Source organism: Rousettus aegyptiacus, unplaced genomic scaffold, assembly GCF_014176215.1.
Source record: "Rousettus aegyptiacus isolate mRouAeg1 unplaced genomic scaffold, mRouAeg1.p scaffold_m13_p_6, whole genome shotgun sequence".
Taxonomy (NCBI): Eukaryota; Metazoa; Chordata; class Mammalia; order Chiroptera; family Pteropodidae; genus Rousettus; species Rousettus aegyptiacus.
In genome coordinates this window covers 95,266,613-95,284,393 of record NW_023416309.1, presented here as the reverse complement: position 1 = coordinate 95,284,393, position 17,781 = coordinate 95,266,613, and the positions used below count along the sequence as shown (strand labels likewise).

At 38.7% G+C, this 17,781-nt stretch overlaps 1 protein-coding gene across 12 annotated transcripts in view; it reads right to left on the bottom strand.

The window, feature by feature from the left end:
* Positions 1-253: 253 nt before the first annotated feature.
* LOC107517587 (speckle type BTB/POZ protein) overlaps positions 254-17,781 on the bottom strand; it is a 60,580-nt gene continuing 43,052 nt past the window's right edge. For all 12 annotated transcript variants that reach the window (XM_016158459.2, XM_016158461.2, XM_016158460.2 and 9 more), the window contains 7 exons: positions 16,455-16,606; positions 16,228-16,355; positions 9,818-9,995; positions 7,118-7,173; positions 6,498-6,620; positions 2,720-2,862; positions 254-1,493 (listed from right to left, as the gene is read on the bottom strand). In XM_016158459.2, the coding sequence (XP_016013945.1) occupies positions 1,349-1,493; positions 2,720-2,862; positions 6,498-6,620; positions 7,118-7,173; positions 9,818-9,995; positions 16,228-16,355; positions 16,455-16,606 (925 nt within the window). In that variant the 3' untranslated portion in view covers positions 254-1,348. The remainder of the gene's footprint in view (positions 1,494-2,719; positions 2,863-6,497; positions 6,621-7,117; positions 7,174-9,817; positions 9,996-16,227; positions 16,356-16,454; positions 16,607-17,781) is intronic.

Sequence of the window (17,781 nt, the reverse complement as noted above, 5' to 3'; positions counted from 1 at the left end):
CAGAGGTTGGGGCTCGATCCCTCAGTAGGATGTGGACTGCGAGATACTCAAGAAAGACAAGAGACTGGCAGATGCTGGCAGCTCACAAGGAAAACTCGAGATTAGGAGATGCAGTAAATCCCCACTGTGTAGACTTTTCAAACATTATCTCTGCAAGCTGCAGATTAGAACTAGGCCTCCAAAATCCCTCAGGGAACTCAGACCCAAAAGGCAAGCCAGGTGAGTGAAACAAAAGACCAGAGATACCACACAGTACAAAATAGTCATTATTTATATTTTCAAAAAGAAAAAAATTAACATTTGGAAGTTCTCCCCTGTAGGAAAAGGGGTGAATTGGAAGGAACAGGACTGGCTCCGATGCAGGTGGCAAGTCAGGTACGAACAGCTGAGCAATCGGGGCTGGGATTTTTTTCACACAGCGTTAATAATAAAATTTCCTTTTCTTTTCTTTTTGTTCTCTTTTTGTTTTGTGTTTAGTTTTTTTTTTAGAAAAGGGGAGAGGAAGGAGAAATAAAATGAGAAAAATGCCAAAAAACATTTTCCACAATATCTAAAAACAGAGAACCATAGTTCTTGTCAAGACAGTATGAATTCTGGGTGAATTATTTTTTTTCAGTTTTCAACACCAATAAAGATTTTTTGCAAAAGCTACCACATCAGAACACTCATCCTTCAGATCAAATAACCTCCTTCCCCTTTCGCCTTCACTTGTCATTTTTCACAAAGGGATAAAAAGATATATTCTGTTCTTGCAAACAATAAGTGCTAACAACAAGAGAGCTCTTCTGATACTTGTATGGTGGTGGTGAGTTTTCACAAATATCCAAGTATTAGCACAGTTGGATGGACTGAAATTTCTCTCAACATAAATACTCCTAGAATCCACACACTGATTTTTGAGAGATTCTGCAAAAATCCTTTCTTCTTTCCTTTTCTTTCCCCTTCTCTTAAAACTACATGTCCTTTTCCTTTTGCTCCAGGCACCTGATGACTTGTTCTGCTCAGGCAGATGCAGACGGGTTTCTCCGTACCACCGCTGGGGTGTCCTCAAGGCCAGCGCCTAAACTGAATCCCCACAGGATCAAACTCCACCAGGCCAAAGGGAACACAGTGACGCAGCGACAGGGTTTTCATTAGGTTGAACAGCCCCGAGTCCCCGGCCCTTCCCTCCCCCCTTTCCCCCCAAGTTTATTTAGTGCTGTTTTAAAAGTCTGGGGCCACGATGCAGTCTTTTCCCCCTACAGCAGAGTAAAAGCTCCACAGATTGCGCTGTCTACCTGGTGGTCAGTGGCAGCAACAGTGGCTGCTGCTTCTGGAAAATAAATGGAGTCTTACAACACGCAGGATCTTACGACTGCTTCAGGCGCTTGCGTGGGGGTCCCAGAAATGGGCACTGTGCTGAAGCCAGAGAGCGGTATGCCTCAGCCACCAAGTGGGGATGTGACACCACCATTGACTTCCACCCAGAGGTCTCCAATACATCCGAAGCATGACTAGGAGAAATGAGGAGAGATGGGTTACCAAAGGAGTGAGTGAAGGATGGATTAAATAGCCTCTTAGAGAGCCTGATTCTCAGAGTTTGCTGTAAAGGGTGTCAATGCAAGAAACACTCAGACAGAACCCTTAATATGCATGAGAATTCACTTGTTAGACGATGTGCATATAGCTGACCAGGTTGCAGCCATCATAACTCTGGAAACCAGGACCCTGAGCCACGCTCTCTTTCACATTGTCAACGCTCTTATATTCACTGCCCATGCTAATAAAGAGACAGGTCTAAGCTTCCAACTGGCTTTGCCATTTACTAATCCTATAACCACAGAGAGCATAGCCTGGCGCCAATCTGATTATCAAAAAGGAGAGGATAACAACCACACTTCATTAAATGGTTAACATCTAAAGAGCACCAAGCAAGTGTCCAGTACAGAGTGAGCACTCACTAGGCTGAACATTAGTGGTCTTTTCCCTCCTTCTTTTGCCTCAATCAGTACCTCTTTCAAAACAATCTTACAAACAGACTTAGAGGACCTCGTTTCCTGTTTTGGGTCATTTTTGGTGTTGAATAATGTTCACTCATCTACCTGGCAACCTCTTAGACCTGTCTTACCCTAGAACTGCTGTTGTGAGGGCTTTATAAGCCCTGCTTTTCTTCCTTGGGTTTTTCTCATTATTTGCTCCCCATCATGCCCCACTGAGAATTATTTCAGGAATTAATATGGCCAGGTCATTTGTCGTTTAGAACGAAGGAACAGATCTACTGGAATGAGCATTTCTTTCTCAAAACAGTACTTAACAGCCTCATCTACTGATGATACTGATGATCCCTTCTCTTTCTCCCCTTCCATAATGGATCATTAGATACATTTTGCTAACTCATAAAAAATATACTTCTGTTCTACGTGTCTTTTTATTAAGCCAGTGAATGTGAAATAAAGATGTTATCACTTGAGGAATACATATTTTTCAGGCCAGCAAGTTATCATTTTCATCATTTCTGATCGCTACAAGGAAGCGAAAAACCTCACTCACCAATCAAATTAGAATTGTGAAAGCAAAACCATCTTCTACACTGTCAAGCTGAAGGGAAAGATGAAAACTCTATACTTACTACTAAAAGGTTAATGAAGCTTCTCGACTATTTTATTCACTAGTTCAAAGTCTTTCTCATTTCTCCAGCTATCCCAACCACCCAGGAAGAACTTTCAAGATGCCAACTCACTAGTTGATGAAATCCACTGCCTGAGTTTTCAGCTGATCTGCGCTGTGGAGGTCGGCTAGGATGAGAATTTCTGCTGCGTTCTCCACAGAGAGGTTACTGCAGAGGGCATCCTCGCACATGACCTTTAAACGCTCCAGGGCATACTGTAAAACACAAGCACGCTGTCAGAGCAGGAACAGCTCTGGGCTGACTGCACTGAAGCTGTTTCCTGCAGCTGTACCATCATGTAACTGGATACCAGAACAAACCTGCACAGACCAAGAGGTTACTACTGCAATTATAAAACATAACCACACTCAGAAGCCTGAAATAAAGATAGCTAAAAGAACTTGCGTAGCTGCCATTTAAGTTCTGAAGTCTACCTATTAGGAAGATGGCAATATGGAATAGACCTACATCCTCAAGTTTACCCTACCCCAACTATGATTAAAATGTTTCTTAACCATCACCACCTACCCTTACAATGAGGCATTCCTCTGCGTCAAGTCACCAGGGACATTATACCTTAAATTTCTGCAATCCTTTTATTTAGAGCCAGACTAGGGTGAAGTACAGTCCTTTCAATTTAAGCATTGTCACTAGTCCCGTTGGGTATCCTAACTGGCCCATCAGGCTGTGCGAAGGAGCCCTGTGGTGACTTTCACTAGCATCTCTGCCACTAGTTATTCCTCAATGAGAGTCGACCAAAGGCCTCCTTTTAAACAGAAAAGGATAAATGAAGGCCCATTTTATTGGGGTTGAGGTTAAGACTACCAGGGTAGAAGAACAAAGCAACAGAGACCCTGTATCCAGCTTCAGTCTAAATACTTCCTATTTTCTAAGGAAAGGGTATAAATGTTCTGGAAATAAAGGTCTAGGTAAATATTGGGTATATTTGATCTAGTTGATTTATTTTGATGCAACTGTACGCCTCGTTCTCAAATACGAGATCACGAAATTATGAAGGAACTTTAGGGATAAGAAGGAGAAAGGGATAAAAAGCATAAAATAAAATATCATTAATCGGTTCACAGGAAAATGGTTTGCTTTGAGGGTATCCAGAGTCTCCATACAGCCTCCCTCTTGAGGGCCTCAGAACTCAATGACACAACACTCCTCCAGGCTGAATCATGGCAATCAAACCAGGCCAATTTTATTTTTATGAATTCTGGGTGAGGAGGCATAGCTGCTGGCACTGTGATCTCCTGCAGCAAAAAGGGTTTTATTGGTTTTTGGTGCAGCTTTAATTTTTTACATTTGAGTAACTGGAAAGCAGTTTCCATGGAAAACAGGAATGACACTAGACAAGCAAGAAATTAGGTTTTTGTTTTAAAAGGCTGGAAAAGGTTGAGTAAATGTTCAGTTTTCATACAGTGCTGCAAAGAGCAGTCTTCTCATCTTTTCTCAATACATTCTTTTAAAAAGACTTTTACCATGAATAGCTATGATCCCTACTGCATAATTAGACAAAAGTAGCCATTCTTATCCCTTGGGGGACAAAGTTTTTTTCTTAATTATGCTTCTGAAAAACCTGCCTAATGGCAGTACTTGCCCGGGAGAATGAAATTGTGTCTTCCAGGCCTGGCCAACGTGTTGTTTTGGTTTTGGTCTAATTACACACGTCCCTAGGAGACTAGAAAAGCTCAGAAGAAGCTGTTTCAGCCTCTTGGGTAAATTCTAGATGTTTAGATCCTTCCATGAAAGATTTTTTATTCTGTTTTCCTGAAGCTCATAAGGAGGTATAAAGGTAAAAATGTTTTCAAATAAGCCTGGAGCAAAGACTGTTTAATGGGAAATTCTGAATGGAATTAAAAAACACACCCTTTAGTTACTTCTCATTCAAAAATTTAAAACACTGCTGTGACTCAACTGCTTTATCTTTTAAAACCATAAATTAACATATTATACTCAAAATACCTTTCTTGGAATGTTGGTTCAGGCTGGTCCCCATGCTCCACGCACTTAGGTTCAAAGTAGGTTCTCTGGCTGAGGAGCAGAAATGAAAACCCAGGACATGGATGTCTAACCCTGGTCCTGAGAACAGACAACTCTGAGCCTCAGTATTTCTGTCTAAAAAGTAGATCTTTCAATACTGCTCATCCTTATGGGAGCTAGAAGATGAGGGCGATAAATGTCTGATGTGTGTAAGCACAAGTGACTGCTTCACTGAAAATCGGAGGGCAGATGAGGCAGAATCATTACAAACTCATGTTTACAAAAAGCAGGCACTGAGCTGTGCCTTCAACTTCCCCAGAGCTCACAGTGTATATTTTATTACTATCTCCACTAAAAGCAACTTCCCTCTGGTCAGAACTGAGCTATACTGGAAGGGTATGGTATGTTCACACTGTTTAACTGTACTAATAAAGTCTTAAAAGGTGATAAGAAGGATAGAGCTATTATTCAATCCTTTTCACCAGTAGCATTGATTGGGTTTACAAGCCTTATGCTCTACAAACACTCCAAAGAACTGATCAATAAAGGTAAAACCTCCACTGTAAACACAGGCACTTTCCTCTGTCCTCAGCGGAGGAAAGGGAGCTAGAAGGAGGTTATTCCCATAAGTCAATCCTGGGAAGGCTCTAGTGCCCTTAGGTCAGAGTCAGCTTTGCCCTCAGATGGGTGCTGCAGCATCATGGCAGGAAAAGGAGGCACTTCCGGCAGAAAACATTTTTCTCACAGGGTCTATTGCTATCTGGGTTTAAGCCCTTTTAAGACCCTTGCCTCAACCCCCTGCCTCTAAAACAAGTAAAGCTTCCATGGGGATAAATAGTAATCTTTACACACACACATGCATAAACAAATACACACACATACACACACACACACACAGACACATGTTTTCACAGGGCCTTTGAGGATAGGTCACTGAGCTCTCTCTGTTGTTATCCACACAAGGAAAGTCAGTTTCCCAAAGTGTGTTTTGAGGAACACTAATCACTGGGGTGATACTTGGGAAAAAAAGGATTCCAGTGTTAATAAATTGGAGAAATCCTGTCTATCATATTCCCTTTTAGAGAACTCACCATGCACATTAACATAATACAGGTTCTGAGAAATCCTGCAGTAAAATAACAACCCCAAAACTCCAAATTTGACTTGGTTAAACTCAGTGCTTCGTTAACCTTTTCCCCCCAAGTTTATTTTGGGAATGACTGCTCTGTCGTTTTAGGTAATCAACATATTTCCTTGCTTCTAAGATCCACATTTTTATTTTCACACTTTAACACTTCTCGGTTCAAAATGTATCTTACAATCGAAGTATACATTTACTATAGTGAATCTCTTTTTTCCCCAGAGCTGTTAATTACCTTCTAATTTTGAATATGGTATATTTCAATAACTATTAAGGGGAAAGTTAAAAAGCTAACCAGGATACTGAGTAAAAGATTATTCTCTCATTGACAAAGTTTAAACAAAAGTTAATGAATTCAAGAACATTTTGTAAATTACAAAGCTAAATTATAAAGTATAAATCCAAATGTCAGTATTATCTAAGTCTCTAATATCACTGTGGTTAAATTTGAGATGGGGAAGAGAAGAGAAGTGAATGGCAAACTTATCCTTCTTTTCCATAGGTAAGTGACCCCATATAATTTACCATTCAAAGCAGGATACTTCTGAAAATAAAAAGGGTGCTATCGATAATTGTGTTGGAACACAAGTGTAAACTAGGATTGTCCTGACCAAACCAAGATCTGCTCATCTTACTTATAATGCAGCTTTCTAGCCCCATCATGAAATTTAAGAGGTCACAGACACTCCTAGTCTTGTGATTATTTTTCTATTCTTATCTCACCTTGTCAGCAGCTGCCAGCAAATCATCAGCCATTTTGTCGAGGTTTGGAGCCTTTCCCGTATAAATGAAGCACATCATTTCCTTAAAAACTTCAGGCTCTACATCATTGATCTCAACTCGATTCTATGTCAGAAAAACCAAAAGTGAGAAACATTCCAACAGAACAAAATCCTTAAACACTTTTCATGATTTTAAGTTCTGGTGAGGAAAGCAGCTTGTATCATTTACAACCTAACATGAATGGAAAATTTCTCTTTGCCCTATTTAATTATAATAGCCTTTTCTCCCATCACATGTACCACCTTTGTTTTCTCAAATACAATAGCAAGATAACTATATCTTTCACTTTTCACCTTTCTGTTTTTAATAGAAACACACATCTAATATCTTCACTCAAAACCGTTTGGCCAATCTGCCTGGGACACAGTGAGTCTGCTTCACCTAGAATCCTTCTGGACCACCTCTCTGCTCTCAGAAAGTGTCTGTTCAGGGAATTTGTACTCCATTTTTATAATATAATAAGAAAAAATAATTATGCAAATAAATCTCCTGTCAAAGTGGAAGAATCATCTAAATCTAGTCACCTAGCCAAAAAGATGCATCTTCATCCTGTTACATACCTTTTTGCTCTCCTCCATTTCATGTTCAAACATGGCACTAAAAACTGGAGAACGAGCTATAAAGTGAAAGGGAAACAGAGACAGATGTGGTTATCACATTATGAAGAAGAGATCATTTTCTTTTCTGTCCCACTGGTACAGAAAAATCTTAGCCTCAAATTACACCACAATTATAAAATTCTTTTCTTCTTATACCAATAAATGAATAATTATAATAGAGGGGAAAAATAGGAAAAAAATTGCTTTTAAAATAACTTATGGACTCCATTCCAATGACTTACATTTCAAGAAAATTACCTGAACTACCTAAGTTAGATGACAATGATATCCTCTGGGTAGATGTGGGAGTTCAAATGGAAGGTCCTTCAGGGACTAAGTAGGATGTTCTAATACCTAGATTTTTGCCTGGAACAATGATACCTACTTCCCTACTTCCAGGGACCACACAGCAAGGAGGTCAAGAACAGGGCACAACAGCGTCCACTAACTAAATGAAGCATTTATGACACGTTGTCTGTTCTTCCAAGCCATGCATTCTTAACAGAGATTATAATGCCCCAAAGAGGCGAAAAAAATCTTAGATACTACAATCATCTGTGACCTTTCAAAGCTCAACCCCACCTGAGAAAATATTATCCCTTAGTATTTAATGTCTCTCATTGGAAATAATTAATTTTTTTCTTTAGGGGTGGGGATAATGAAAAAGGCTGAGAAACAGTATTCTCAGGCATGCCCAATTCTAGTCTAATGAACACTATAAATAATAAGTAAATGATAAATAAACTTAATTTCAACCGTGAAAGTAATAAAACGGCTAAGAACTCAAATTTTATCACGTTGTCCAATGAATCCGGATTTTGGTCAAAGCTGAGACTGCCAAGCTCTACTTGAGAGAGGAAGAACAGATGGAATATACAGCAGGACTCTGAGCTAACAGGTAACATGAACTTTGACTTGTTTATGTCAGTAAGGACTAATTTTAGATCTGCCCTTTTCTAACCACATAATCTTGGGGAAATCACTTAACCACCTAAGCTTCAACCCTTTAATCTATTCCAAAAACATTAATTCTCATTGTTCTTATCTCAGAAGGGCTGCAGACTAAAAGCTACTAAATAAATAAATACATTGCAGAACCTTAAGACTAAAGGGCTGGTGCTTTTGATAAAGATGGAAGGTTCCAAAGCAGTGATATGCTTAGAGGGTTTTCAGTGGGTAGACAGAGGCTGATGCTATGTTATGAGAATAAATAAAATCACCCAGGGAGAATATGTAGAGTGAAACAAGAATTGAATTGAGCAGAACCTTAGGGAACAGCAATGGTTAAAGGGACAGGTAAAGAAGAGGGTGACCATACATTAGTAGTAGTCAGTGAACCAAGAGAAAACCGGGAGAAAGGAGATAAATAATATATGAACTAAAGAGTCCCTCAAATTTAGGAACTAGCAGGTCATATAACTTTGGAAAACTGCTTTCACTACATGGAGGTGAAATGAGGATAAGCGGAAGGAAAGAAGTAGAGATAGTGAATGTGCTATCTTCAGCAACTCAGCTCTGAAAAAAAAGAAGAAAAAAACTAGAAGCTTGAGCCTGTTTACAGGTAGAGCGTAATAAGAGATAGAGAGATGAAGATACCAGATAAGGATGTAACGCTTCTGAGAAGACAGTATGGGATATGAAATAGATCAGAAGGAGAATGAACAATCTGCTTTGGACACAAGGAAGAATACCCACTACACTGAGAATGCAGGGGAAATGCAGGTAAGGTGAGAGGCAAGAGCTGAGGGAGAAGAGCCTCAATTTTCTCTTTCTCTTGGAAGGAGTAGCAAGGTCATCTTCTAGGAGTAGGAGAATAAAAGAGTGCTAAAGGTCTGAAGTACCTATTATTGAGAAAATGAAAGGGAACTAATTGTAGAAAGAGTTCATGGAGCTCCTAGCTGAGTATGGAGACACTAACTTAAGAGTTAATAACTTCCTTTAGCAATACATAGTCACACCTAGTTGAGAAAGGGAACAGGAAGATGGTTAGACTGAGCCAGACTGAGATTCTGCCAGGTGTGTTTTAGAATAATAGAGCTGAGGGCCTTGGTAAGAAATTTGTTGCCGGAAGGTTCATGCAATTTCTTCTTATGTCTTATGGCCTGAATAGAAGTTTGCGGCTGACTGCTATGCTTTTGTGTAAGTCAGTTCTGCTTTATTAGCTCTTCCACTGCGCCAGTCTTTCTCGTCTTAAAGACAATGAGCCTGTTATTAGAACAAGACCTGATCCTCCGTGTCACTGGTAACATTCTCATTCTTCGAGAGAGGCTAAGACCTCCAGGGCTAGGGACTTAGCTAGATGGTGGTTTAGTCCTGAGTCCAGAATCTTCTGTTACATTCTAAGTTGCTCTCTAGGAGTAATACCTGCTCTTGATCAGTGTTTTGACATCTACTCTCTAAGCACAAAGGCATTCGATACATATCATCATCCATTCCTTGAAAATGGTGGCCTAAGTCCACTACAGAGAGGAAAAACAGCAATACCATTTTTATAGAGAGTAGCCTTTTTGGTTATGGCAACCAATGTCACAATATAAAAATATATTTAGTTGCAATTTGTTGCACTAGTTCAAAAGGTTGAAGTTATTCAAAAGGTGATTATGCAGTCACTGTTCTTCCTTGTTTCCCTAAAACTAATGTTCCCCATGAATAAATACCAACCTGCTAAAATAGCTTTGTGCGCCTGGAATTCCTGGCCGGCAACACACAAACAACAGTCTGTGAACCGGGAATTCTCCCACAGTCCTCCTAACTCATCAGCCAACCGGCACTCAGGAACCTTCACCATATTCATGGTATTCTGGCCAGAAATGTTGACAGAATCTTGTACCACACTCACCTGTGAAAGACAAGGAAACACAGTCCAAAGCTTTTGTTACCAAAAATTTTCTTCCCAGCAGGAAGATAGATAGATGACTTTTATCTCACTGCTATAGTACATTCGGATACTAATGTTAGTAATATTCTCTTGAAACCACCGAAACAGATCAAGGCTTTATTCTCTGGATCAAGTAATTTCCAATCTATCACAATCATATTTACTCTACACCATCTCAGGATGAGAGAACTCCATAAATCTTCTCCAACTTCTAATAAGCTCCACTTCCCCTGACCTAAAACCTGGGCAAAGCCACCAGAAGGAAAAAAACTGACAGAAACAAATGTTAAACCTTAAGTCTTTACCTTATTCTGCCTTATTAAGCAAAGGTTAAATACAAGGAACATCTATAGAAACTACCATTTAAATTAAACTCTTTAAAGAGAAAAATCTAGTAAACACAAGGCACTTCAATTATTTTAGTTAGGCCTGGAACAAGAAAATAAAATGCAGCTTCCATACGGCCTGTTAAATAATTGGCACTTCCTCACAAATGTTAGTTTAATGAACAGGACTGGGCTTGGAAAATCTTTCTGGTAGTGCTAACTGGGTGGGTATCCCACACCATTTATACTCAGTCATTTGTGACAATGACATACAAGATGGCTGGCTCCAGCCAGCCACACATGTGTAGCTTTGGAACAGAATCATGGCGACAGGGGAGGGATCCAATTTGCCACTATGGCTTTGGCAGTAGCATGTTCAGCTGAACTAACAGTTCCCCCTAGATAAAAACCAAGGTAACTTCTAGAAAGGTCAGTGAAAGTCAGATAAATTTGTTAGGATACCAAATACAAGGATTTATAAATTATATATTATAAAATAAATTTAAGATACCAAACTGAAGATTAAGACCCAGCAGATCAGTCTTCTACCTAACAACCATTGCTATGCTTCATCTCCTATATCATATTGTTAGAAATGTTAAAATCAAAGCACAATTCATAAACCTTGAGTATCAGCTCTCCATACTTGCTATTCCTGTAAGTTGAGAAAGACAGCTGAGGAACATCCTAAATGACCCAAATTTCCTCTAACTTTCAAAGATGCAAGTCATCCCTTAAATGCAGTCATAAACCCTGAGGCGAAGTTACTGCCCCATCCGAATGACCCTTAGTCCCTTCTGTGCAGGAGAAAGAGATATGTACTATCAGGTCAAGAAATTTATTCATTTGTTTAAAATGAGCAATAGTATTGAGCAATAAAACAGCCAACTTAATCAATTATGAATGTGCTTACCATTAGTAGCACATTTATCAGAGCCAGATTATAATATTATGTTAATAGCCCGAGACCCAGCACAAACCCAGCACACACACACAAAAAGATTCTTTCTTGTCCCGTATAAGAGCTCTAATTTGGTTCTGCTATTCTCCCATATTAACACCCTTACTTCTTTGATATAATATTAATATCCAAAGTAGAAGTTGCCTGTTTCCAGTTATAGCTTCAAAATACTTCTGATTGAATTAAAAAAAAGAGAGAAAAAAGGCCGATTAAACCCAACTTCCTCATACAGAAAGGCAGGAATCTCTTAAGCTGGCCAGTGAAGAGAATGGAGAATGTTTTTGGCACTGAGTTCCTAAGCTTGAATTAAACCAGGCTGACAGGAGCTCAAAGTCATTAACGCTTGATGGCAATTTACTAGACTGGGTAAAATGAATTGGCAAGAGATAAGGTGAACCGCAAACTATGGTTACCGGTGGACCCTCTATTGGTTAGATGCATGCCTAGTAATGAGTTAGGCCCAAAGACTATGACTCCTCTCGCCGGGACAATTCCTCTCTCTAGACACAGACAGGAACACAGCAGGAAGGAGAATGTACCTTCACTGTCTGAGCCAGACTTGTTCTGTAGATATATGGATGCCTGGAGTCTCCAGAGCTCTGAATGTCTGGCACCTCTTACCAACATTAAATACGCTTAATTAAAAATAAATTTTAAATGGCATTCACAAATGAGTCTTCAGAGCCCAAACTTTTAACTTAGAAAGGGATTGTTTTCCTCTGCAAATGATGATGCTAAAATGAAACCATTTTGAGAAAAACTAAAGATTTTTTTAATGCCTATAAAGTTGACTATGGAGACTCATTCAGAATTACAGCTGTGAAGATGACGTGACTGTGACATTTATGTCATCTGTCTTACAAATGACTGCATAAAAAGTCTCAGGAAGGCTGTATAACCCTCTAAATTTGAAGTTGTAAAAGGTCCTCACTTTTAAAGTCAATTCCTTTTCTTAAAAAAGAAAATTTCATAAAAGGCTAAAGATTGTGCCAATTGTACATTTTATATAAACGTAAAAAGTTAAAACTAATGGAAATATATTTAACTTCCATATAATTAAAACAATTGAAAAAAAGAACAGACTTTGTATATAGATTGTTTATAGCAGCAGCACTATTTCTAATCAAAAGACTAGCAACAACCTAAATGACCATCAGTAAAAGAATGAATAAACTGTTGTATATTCATATAATGGGCTTTTTTACAGCACTAAAAACAAATGAACTATTATAGTTACATCCACAGTATAAATAAATTTTAGAAATATAATGTGAAAAGAGCAAGTCCTAGATGACTACATTCATTCTGACGGCATTTTTATAAAGCTCAAAACCAACCAAATCTAAACAATATATTGTTCAGGCATGCAAATAATAAACGAGGGAGTGATACGGTACAATACAAAATAGCTGTTTATGATATCATCTTCTGCATGAAGAGACAATAGGTCTAAGGGATATGGGAGAAACATATGCAGGTTAGTTCCCAGTTACTGGTGATACTGTTGGGTTGGGTTCTAGGTTTCTACTACATTATCATGTTTTATAACCTGTAATAATGTTACATATTAAATCACCATTTTCATAGGTCAAGAATCAAATACTAGCATTTTCATACAGTTCAACTAGTATATCCAAATAATCCATTAATAAAATTTTAGATAAAAAAGGAAAAATGAACAGACCTACATATTTAAAAATTGGCAAAAATCACATTCAGAGGCTATGAAGGAACAGTCCATGTCTGAGAAGGAAAGAAATGTTTTAAGAGTTAACTAGTGTCTAGATATTTCATATTTCCTATATTTGATATTTCAACTTTAATTGCAGCATTACAAAGTACTGGAGTCTTATACCTGCCAAAGTCATATACAATAAACATGGAATATATGCACCTTTATTGCTAACAGCTACTTGTTTTCAATATAAATAAATGGAGAGAAGGGTCGACAGAAGCTGAAACATTTCATGTATATTTTCTGTGGTCCAAATTATTAATAGAAAATTAAAAGTATTAAGATTTAATGATTCTTTTTTTCATTACAAAAATACTCTGTTAAAAACCTCGTAGAGCCCTTGTTTCCCTGGGTGAATAGCATTCGGCTCCACTTAGTGTGGCACAGCACACTAGAGATGGAAAATGGAGAGCTGACATGGCCCTGACACTAATTTGCTGCACATTGTTAGGAAAAAATTACCTGACCTCCCTAGGCACTGCTTCTCTACCCAGTAACATGAAATGAAGATAACAGAACTAAGCTAGCTCAAAGGACTGTGACAGACAATGCAAGAAATGCTTTGCAAATACGTTAACTAAGCAATATCAACTTGGAAGAACTGCCACATTTCCTAATAGATAAAAACATCCATCAGGGAGAACTGAAAGTGAACCCAGTGCAGCACATTACAAAGAAGACTACCCATTCAACATTTTCAGAATTTGCAATCTAATTTCATTTACATATTCATTAATAGTAATACCATTAAAATAAAGCTCAAACACACAAATGTGTGATTCTCAGTCTTGCACCTTAGGATTCCCTCTTGTGGCTCCACCCCCAAAATTCATGAAACAACTATATATATATTGCATCACAATAGGACAGAAGTGTCTGGGCCAAAGGTTGACTGAGGAATGGAGGAGTACAGTATTCATAATCTAAATTAGTATGTGGACGTCAGTTTCATAAAAGCCTCTAAAATAAAAAACTAAACCAATAATAAATAACATAAATATGAACTAGAATCAACTTGTTTATAAACATTCCATTGATAAAAGGGAGCAACAGGTCAAAGGTATAGAATGTGCATCAAAGAATGATTTAGCTTTGTAAAGCGCTAAGAACTTAGATGGAGTTGCAGACATTTTTAAAACCCACATATCCAACACACACCCCCACACAACTGTCTTGCGATGCTGAATGCTACTAAGTCCACAGAGAGCCTTGGAACAGAAATGAGTCTCACTAGGCACAAGCCCAAGTACGAGAAGCAACACTCAGCACCTGTGGCCAACAGAGAAGTGTGAGATGAACAGATGGCATACCTGGTCCGATGGTAAGAAACCGATGGCATCAGCAGAACCCAGCAGACGTTTCCCTGTTCAACATCTCCTCATTTCCAAAGTGTCATCTCACTTCCCTTCTAAGTCAGTAAGGCAAATCTAAACTTAACCACAGGATTTCTCCTAAGAGAATTTCATACGGGGAAGAGAATAGGGAAAGAACGCCTTGGACTTAACCACAGGAGGAGAGATTGCTAAATGAGGGCAGGACAACTGGTTTCCAAACCAAGTCAGTACAGGGGTTGGAGCAGATTGGGGGAAGGGGGAAGCATATGAGAAAAGGCTGGGCGCACGGTAGACTTGAAAATGCTACAATAAAGGTTAGGGCACTGCCTAAGACACCAGATGCAATACTTAGAGGAGACAGCTCTTTCTTCAGAGAACAGTTCAAAGACTGGGTTTCATTTCCAACAGAAATTAGAATTTTCCACTATTTTTAAATTTTAAGTCTTTAAGATAGGTGAAGATTTAATTGATGGTCTGTTCACATAACATCTAACCTCACATAAAACCATCTAATTGTTTTCATTTCTTCATCTGAGCAACTGAGTATGTAACTAGATTTATATAGAATTCAAATTTCAAGTTCATAAGGCAAAAAACAACTGCAACAATTTATGTATTTATATAGATGCCATCGTGTTAATAGTTCCTTTTATTTAGCCATTAAAAAGGAGAGAAGGTAACTATTACACAACTGCATTTTAGGTATTTGGTGTGTATTTTAATAAAATATACCCCCAAATTTTCTAACCACCAGGAACCATTCTATGGGAATATTCAATAAGCTGTTACTTGGAAAAGGAGCCAGCTACTGCTGGCCAGGCCTCCTCTACGAAAGGGCAACATTCCTAAGGGACACCCTTCCCAGCTGCATAGGTGGTGACAGGCCTTCGAAAAAGTTGTTAACTCAGTGTGAGCCTATTACTTGACAGAGCACATTGGTAGTTAGGGAATTTGCCTGCACCCTCCCCATGAAAATACAGTAGTCATTCTCATCAAGTGGTGCTGCTCAGGAAGTGGTTGCTTGACCATACAACATATAGAAAACACTAACATCTTGGTTGACTGGTGGCTTTGGTCATTTATTATACCGTGAGCTTATGAGTATAAATGTGTTAATAACAGCATGAAATGACTTATTAGTATATACTCATTAACAAAACCACTTTACAACTCACTCATAGCCTGGGAATTTCTCTTTAAGGCTTCTCCTGTAAACCTCTTGAAGAAAAGCTCTTGGGTCATTAGTGAGAGAACAACTCTCCTAGCTGACTACACATTACTCTCAGCTAACTATGAGTTAGAGAGCTTTACATAACCTTCACTAGAAAAAAAAGCGTTCTTACCTTCCTATTTCACAATTACTCTAGCAAGAACAAACTAGAGACATTCAATTCCTGGTAGGTCATCTAGTTCAAAGATCAGAAAAGAAAAGTGATCTATATTTAAATATATGTAGACTCATATTCAAAGGGAAGTCAAAAGTTTAAGAAACAAACATGCATATCTAGTTGCTGTCCATTCTCCTCAGCTTGAAGTGACAGTCTTTACAAATACTGATAAAACCCATAAAAAAGGTCAGAACTCAAGCAACTCAAAGATCACACATACCAAGATAGTGCACAATCTTTGTTTTTAAGACCAGTAACAAGTGAAAAGCTGATATGCCCAAGTACCCTGACAACATGGCATATTTTTCACTCACATAAGTAACTTTTGTGCAGCACCACTCCACTTGGGGGTTTTTCTCAGTTTCTAGCCCTAATACAATACAATTATGTCTACCAATACCGATCAGGCCTGGGAAGTGCTAGTCTCACAGTGGGGTAGAAGGACTCACCTCACAGAAGAGGGTAAGCTTGTCATCAGGGAGAAGCCCGTTGGCCTCATCCAAGAGAAAATCTCTGCGGATGAATTTTTTGAATCCCCAGTCTTTGCCTTGCACAAACCTATATGCCCGTTGACTCTCTGGGGTGAAAAAAAAAAGAGTCATATTTAGGGTTACTCGAAAAACCCTATGAAGTTGCTGGATGTGAAAAAGAATTGAACAAAGAATAGAACATTTACCCATAGCTTTGGTTTCTTCTCCCTTGGCATTCAAGATGGAGAATTTGAATTTTGCCCGAACTTCACTCTTTGGACAGCTGACCAGTAACAGGTAAAGTGACAGGTAATCTTTGCTTTCTTCATCTAGCCCTTTTGGGTTTACTCGCAAACACCTGCCCAAAACATACAAGAAAAAACGTATATGTTGAAAACATATAGGCTCATGAAATGACAAGAGAACGCTAGAACATCAAAATCAAGAGAGGAAGATGTTTAAAAACAAACAAACCCAGGCCCCATGAGCAGGAGATTCTGCTTCAGTACAATAACTACTTGGGAACCGCTTTTCTAGAGTAACCTGAATCACCTTTTAAAAAGCAAACAACAAAAAGGGGCATACTGGAATCTGAAAACACATCCCTTACATCTCTGCTTCTTTTCTCATAATCTCCCAATCACTCTTCCCCCGACAAAATATTTTAAAAGTCAACCTCGTTTTCTATTCTAATCCTCAATCTCAGGAAAGACAGCCCCTAATTTTGTCAGGACTCTGGTGAAATCATGAAAAAAAAATGTCAGTGAGCTCTTCAATATTACCTTGAGAGAGAAAAAGTATTCTAGAGAAATATGTGAATAGTCCCTAATCGTGTACAGATATTTTATCAATCTGGCAATAATAATCTAATATTATAATAAAGGAGGCAGTATGGAAGCACAGAAAAAGCAAACTCCCATTACACAGGGTAGAGCTCCAAGCTAGGCTTCTAAATAGTCAGAAATGCCAATCTGTTACCAATGAATCAAAACAAAATTCAGACAGAATTTAATAGGTTCAACTGAATAAGTTGTAAATGTCATTAGTTGAACTGCATGTGGTTCAGACACTGCTTCTACCATATATAATACATAGACCATATGTATCCTTAGGCCTTGCCAGTGTTATGGCACCTCTCTCAAACAGGTGGCCTAATCCAGTGCCTCTCTAGGGAGTGCATATGCCACTTACGTCACTGTATATCGTGCTAAAGATGTGGATTTAAATACAATGCTTAAGAATAAGCATTCTCTCAGCACCTAGTAATACATTGCTTAATACACATAGCCAACATATACTAAATAATTCTTCAGTGGGTTATGAGAAGTCAAAACTGGTGGTTCACAGACATGTGCTCTGGTCTGTGCAGTGAGCACATGGTTGTATCCTTCACTGCCTGCCCCTCCTCAAGAGGACATATGGTTTAGATTGGACTGACCCCCACTCCCACATTGTATTCCCCTTGCCACAGGAATTAATTGAGGTCACCTAGGCCTAAACCAATCAGTACATGTACGACATATTCTTGGCCAC